Here is a 6793-nt window from a genome sequence, read left to right on the forward strand (position 1 = left end):
TCCTCCCTTTTCAGTCATTACCTTTACAACTATGCATTCTGGACTAAATTAAGGAAAATGAAATTCAATTAATATTCTGATGACATTTCTTTTCTTATTTAATTTTTTTGGTAAAGAAAAAAGAAACTCCTAAACCGTTTTACAATGATGCATGCACTCTTAATTAAATAGTAACTATAACAATACATATCAATTTCATTATCAAATCGAAAAGCTATTTCGTCTTATATAAGTTGTAAAATATATATATATATATATATATATTATCAATTTTATTATCAATTTTAATGCAACGTGCATGCTTGTTTCCTTCTTGGAGAATGGTGAATATTTCTTACTAAATAATTAAGTGTATTTTGATAAAAAAATATGAAATTATAAGTACAATCAAAAATTATATTTATATAAACTAATATTAAAAACATAATCTATATCTTTAGGATTAAAAATTATTATTTAATTGGAAAATAACTACTTAGTAAATAACATGCAAGTTCTATTATTTAATTATAAAATTTATAACATATTAGTTAATTTTTTAATATTATAATTTAAATAAAAGACAAAACTTGAAAAACATAAAAATATTTACATAATTATAATATCTATGTGCCAAAGAATAACTATGTTAATTTCATATATAGGTTATTAATTAATTTATCTTCATTTGAGGTCCCAACAGCTTGCTCAAATGGGGTCATTACCCATTTTGGATATATAGATATCACACACCTATGCTCCACTTTCCCACCTATCACATGGTTATGTTTCCATATCCACCTGCACTGTGGAAGCTCAATGGAGTGGGCAATGTCTGGCTTTGGTGAATATATAATCAAGTCACTTGCATTGCCTTCTACCCATCACAACAATAGCATCCATATCCAGAATCTAAAGTTTCCTCCATTTCTTCTCTTAAAACCTTTTCAATTCAGTTTCTGATCTAACAAGATGATCAGTGCCAAGAAACTCCTGAAATTGGCAAAGAAATGGCAGATGCTGGCTGCCATCAGGAGAAAACGGATGTCATTGCCAAGAACCATCACAAGAATTGATACAAGCAGTTGCAGCATACCTGCAAAAGCTGAGAAAGGTTGTTTTGTTGTGTATTCTGCAGATCAAAAACGGTTTCTGCTTCCTTTGGAATATCTTAACAATGAGGTAGTCTCAGAGCTATTCGACATAGCAGAAGAAGTGTTCGGAATGCCTAGCAATGGGCCTCTCACATTACCGTGCGACGCAGAGCTTATGGAATATGCAATTTCTTTGATCAAACAGAAGGTTACTAGAGAGGTGGAACAAGCATTGCTGACCTCCATAGCTAGCAGTTGTTCATCATCTTTCCATCTCCAACATCAAGCAACAATCCACCATTTACCAATTTGTAGCTTCTGAAATAGATACAATCAGATCTGTGAACATAGATTACAAGTGTACATTAATATACATCATCAAGAATCTCAAAATTTTTGATTCCATGGAATATAAATTTCACTATCGCTATACTGAATTTCTGGTGTTAGATATTGGGATTTGTTCTTTTAGTATGGCAAGAAAATGAGAATCCTGATGGAACCCAAAAGGATTTGGTCCCTTCACATTGCCTGAAAGTATTTGGACTATTACAATTCATGGATTATTTAGTTCCATACATAAAAAGCCATCATTCTCTCCATTAATTTGGGGATGAATAATAATATTCTTTGATTGTGCCAAAACTTGCGCCTCCTACTCACCCTGCCACCATGGACCAGCCTCCACTTCTACCTTCATAAACTCCACTTTCATAACACCTTACTGTTGAGAAATCATGTATTATATGATTGTTCTTTCTAATTATTTTAAGTAATTTAAAAAATATACTTTGATTGCTAAATCTTATAAATTAAAGGAAACAGTTAAATATGTCTATCCAAAAATTTTAACATCTTCAATAATTACATAATTATCAAACCAATTAATAAAATCTAACACTTAAAAATCTCAATATTTAGGATTCGATGTCTAATTTTCAATTCTAAGCAAAGGGCACCTTAGTCTATATGCTACAAATATTTTTTTTTTATATACATGTAATTGAAATGGACTTGGGTTAGAATCAACATTAATACATTAGTTAATAGACATCCTAGTTGAATCCTTCCAATAAGAGGGATCCAGACCCAATGAGCACTAGTCATTAAGATCCAAAAGAAAAAAGATTTTAATTTGTGCAATTAAATAACAATTCCAGTGTTCACTTGCCTAAGAACTCTGTCTAAGCTGCATTTTTGCATTAATGTTGAAAGATTTGTTCAAATTCTTGAAATCCCAAGAACAGAAAAATGAAAAGTTAAAAGAGTATCTAATTAAGGCAAACCATAATAGTTTCTCTCTTTTCTTTTTATTTCTCATTAAAATTTCATGTTTTGACTCACTGAGAATTACTTTTAGATTAATGATAGTCTTTTCTTATTTATTTATTTATTATTAATTTATTTTATAAATAAATAATAAATATTTTTTAAAAAAATTTTTACGATCCTTCATTATGTGAATTTTGAGTTTTCATTTTACAGGAGTTTTATAGTCCTCCATTACGGGTTTGTTGAGTTTTCTCTCTATAAGAGTAGTGAAGAGAAAAAAGAGATCAAAACTGACTTTCAAACAATCGAATTTATTAAAAGACATCTATAAAGTCGATATATAACTTAATGTTACCGAGTAGAACGTTTTTTTTACAGAATTGCAATCCACTACTCCATTAACACGACTGATGACTGTTAGAAGTAAATTTTTTAAAATATATTTCTTGATGTTTATTTTTATCTTTTATATCAAAATGACGTTGTCAATTCTCATTAAGAGATTATTAAAACGAGGGTTATAAAGTCAAATTTGTCGCTGGAACATGTGTTAAATGGTCTAGGTACACGATTGCTTCGTGTACTTCAGTCCATGATATAATTTTTCATAAGAGGATGCAATCTATTGCTACGAGAACAGATTGGAAAATGCAAGAGTATATTGTAAAGTGGTACAAAGACAATGGCAATGAGTACAGCAAAAAGGTATGGACGTTAATGATAACTTCAAAGAAATGATTTTCCTCATATTAGTGCTTGTATAGAAATTCCAAGACATGTACACAGTTCTTTTTTGATCTTTTTCGCTTTTATCAGTTTCATGAATTGGCACTTTGCAAGATTTATAAAAAGAAAGCAAAGACGAAAGATGTGAATAATGAAGATGAACCAGCGGCAGGGACTTCAAGTTCTGTCCCAAAAAATGCACCAATCCAGTTAGAAGAGCCTTCTAGCTATGGATTTCAACTGTTGAAATTGTACTTTAGTTGTTGCAGTTACTGTCCAGCTAGAGTTTCTTAGCTGTTTATTTTTTCTTGTTTTAAATAAATGTAATTTTTTTATTTGACTGTTTCAAATAACTTAGTAAGCAGTAGTTTCTGTTATTTAGGGAGTTGTTAGTCATGGAAACGTACTTCATGAATAGTTCCTATTTTGACGTTTTTTCAGTTTCATCTTAAGCTGTATTTAAAGTCTTCACAGTCTAATAAAATTAAAAAAAGACTTCACATAGCAATTTCTTTCTTCTTAATCTTTCTTTTCCTTTGAAACTCCAACAAATTTGTATCAGAGCTCTCTTCTTCAAGGGACCTGTGAAAGAAAAAAAATATTCTATCTTTTTTTTTCTTTATCAATGGATGCAGAAACACCATTCACTGCATTGGCACCACCAGTGTTTAATGGAGAAGGTTATCACGTCTGGGCAGCAAAAATAGAGGCTCATCTAGAGGCAAATGATATGTGGGAAGCTATGGAGGAGGACTACGAAGTTCTTCCATTGCCTGCAAATCCGACAATGGCGCAGATTAAGACTCATAAGGAGAAGAAATCAAGAAAATCAAAGGCGAGAGCTTCGTTATTTGTTGCTGTTTCTTCTGACATCTTTCTTAGAATCATGACGATGAAATCGGCGTTTGAAGTTTGGAATTTCTTGAAAGAGGAGTATGAAGGAGATGAAAAAAATCAAAGGAATGAAAGTTCTAAACCTGATCAGGGAGTTTAAAGTCCAGAAAATGAAGGAATCAGGGACGGTGAAGGAATATTTTGACAAGCTGCTCAGAATAGCAAATCAAGTAAGATTACTTGGATATGAATTTCCTGATTCTAGATTAGTTCAAAAAATTCTTGTAACTATTCCTGAGAGGTTTGAAGCTACAATTGCTTCCTTGGAAAACTCTAAAGATCTGTCAAAAATTAGTTTGGCAGCATTGATGAATGCGTTGCAGGCATAAGAACAGAGAAGGCGTGAGGTGCAAGGGTGTCATCGAAGGTGCATTAGCTGCGAAGGCTAGCTCGAGTTATGGGGGGAAAGGAAAGAAAGTTGAAAGTTATAAAAAGGAAAATTCAGGTTTTGATTCTCTCAATACGAATATGGGAACAAAATCTTATTTCTCTCCATGTAAACACTGTGGAAGAGAAAACCATCCACCTTGGAAGTGTTGGAGAAAGCCAGACCAACAATGTGAAAAATGCTTGAAAATAGGGCATCATTAAAGAATTTGCAGAAGCAACAATCAACAAAAGACGGTGACGCAAGAGAATGTGCAGCAAAAGAATGTTGCTCAAGTTGCTGATGAAGAAGAGGAGCAGCTTTTTGTAGCCACTTGCTTTGCAGCCTCTAATTCAAGTGAGAAGTGGCTAATTGACAGTGGTTGCACCAATCATATGACATTTGATCATGATCTCTTCAAGGAATTGGATACTTTTGTTGTTTCCAAAGTGATGATTGGCAATGGAGAAAAAATTACAGTCAAAGGAAAAGGTACAGTGGCAATTGAAAGTATTTCAGGTACAAAATTTATCAAAGATGTGTTATTTGTGCCTAACATCAGTCAAAATTTGTTGAGTGTTGGCTAGTTGATTCAAAAAGGTTTCAAAGTTATATTTGAAAGTAATCAATGTTTGATCAAAGATGCAAATGACAATGATGTATTCAAAAAGTTAAAATGAACGGAAAAAGCTTTGCACTTGATCCATTGGAGGAGGAGCAAGCAGCATTCCCTGCAGCAAAAATCCATTCAGAAATTTGGCACAAGAGGCTTGGACACTTCAATCAGAAAGCTATTGTGAATTTGCAGAGAATGGAATTGGTTCAAGGTCTCCCTTGTCTTGAATCTAAAATTCCGGACTGTAAAGCTTGTCAATAAGGAAAGCAATCAAGACTTCCATTCAAGCAATCAACTTGGAGAGCTACAGAGAAGCTGCAATTGATTCATACGGATGTGGCTGGACCTTAAAGCATACCATCTCTCAATGGCAGCAAGTATTTTTTAATATTTATTGACGATTTCTCCAGAATGTGTTGGATCTATTTTCTTAGATTCAAGTTAGATGTTGCTGGTATTTTTTAAAAGTTCAAGCAATGGATTGAAACACAAAGTGGTCACAAAATACAAGTCTTGAGATCTGACAATGGCAAGGAGTGCACCTCTAATCAATTCAACCACTTTTGTGAAGAAGCAGGGATAGAACATCAACTCACTGCTCCATACACTCCACAACAAAATGGAATTAGCGAAAGAAAGAACCACACCATAATGGAGATGGCTAGATGTTTGATGTTTGAGAAGAATTTGCCAAAGGAGTCAAGTGCATATCGTATTCCTTCTTAACCAACTTCCTACAAAAGCTGTTGTAGAAAAAACTCCATATGAAGTCTGGTATGGTTTTAAACCCTCTCTAAAAAATCTCAAAGTATTTGGTTGCTTGTGTTTTGTTTATGTTCCTCAGAAAAAATGGGATAAGTTGGATAAAGGGGCAGAATCTGGAATCTTTGTTGGGTACATCTCAGTCTCTAAAGCTTACAGGATTTTCCAACCAAACACCAAGAAAATTTTGATAAGTAGAGATGTGCATTTCATGGAGAATGATGAGTGGGTTTGGGATAAAAAACAAGGAGTTGAATTTCCTGGTCAAGTTTTATAATTTCAACTTGATCAAGATGAGCTGGTTGATGACATTCCAGTTAGAGGTATGCGGTCACTTTCTGATATTTATGAAAGATGCAATGTTGCAGTGCTTGAACCAATAGATTTTTGGGAAGCAGAAAAGGATCCGAAATAGACTATAGCAATGAAAGAAGAGCTGTTAATGATTGAAAAAAATCAAACACGGAAGCTGGTGAGAAGACCCAAAAATAGAAAAGTGATTGGAGTGAAGTGGGTATTTAGAACCAAGTTGAATCCTGATGGTTCAGTCAAGAAGCATAAAGCTAGGCTTGTTGTAAAAGGGTATGCTCAAATTTTTGGTGTTGATTTTTCTAAGACGTTTGCTCCTGTTGCTAGATTAGATACAATCAGGTTATTGCTTGCGATAGCTACAAAAAAGAATTGTAAAGTTTATCAACTTGATGTCAAGTCAGCATTCTTAAATGGTTTCTTGGAGGAGGAGATTTATGTCGAGTAACCTGAAGGCTTTGTTGTGAAAGAGCAAAAAGATGATGTGTACTTGCTCAAGAAGGCCTTGTATGGTCTGAAACAGGCCCCAAGAGCATGGTACATCAGAATTGATGAGTACTTAATGCAATTAGGTTTCAACAGAAGTCTTAATGAAGCTACCCTCTACATCAAAGGTGATGAAATCAATTTTGTTGTTGTTTCATTGTATGTGGATGATCTGCTGGTTACTGGAAGCAATGAAGAGCTTGTGAGAAAGTTCAAGGAAGATATGAAGCAAACTTTCGAGATGACAGGTTTGGGGAGAATGGCTTACTTTCTGGGAATGGAAATAAA

General features: G+C 33.5%; 2 protein-coding genes across 2 annotated transcripts; both read left to right on the plus strand.

The window, feature by feature from the left end:
* Window positions 1-824: 824 nt before the first annotated feature.
* On the plus strand, window positions 825-1466 carry LOC8266878 (auxin-responsive protein SAUR68). The gene has a single exon (XM_002522620.4). It carries the CDS (start codon window positions 952-954, stop codon window positions 1393-1395), a length of 444 nt encoding a protein of 147 aa, XP_002522666.2. The 5' UTR covers window positions 825-951; the 3' UTR covers window positions 1396-1466.
* A 2609-nt stretch (window positions 1467-4075) lies between these two features.
* On the plus strand, window positions 4076-6125 carry LOC125370303. Its single transcript, XM_048375319.1, has 6 exons — window positions 4076-4206; window positions 4289-4498; window positions 4568-4851; window positions 5004-5152; window positions 5793-5973; window positions 6028-6125. Exons 1-6 carry the CDS (start codon window positions 4076-4078, stop codon window positions 6123-6125), a joined length of 1053 nt encoding a protein of 350 aa, XP_048231276.1.
* Window positions 6126-6793: the final 668 nt, after the last annotated feature.

This window comes from Ricinus communis, chromosome 6 (genome assembly GCF_019578655.1).
Source record: "Ricinus communis isolate WT05 ecotype wild-type chromosome 6, ASM1957865v1, whole genome shotgun sequence".
Lineage (NCBI taxonomy): Eukaryota > Viridiplantae > Streptophyta > Magnoliopsida > Malpighiales > Euphorbiaceae > Ricinus > Ricinus communis.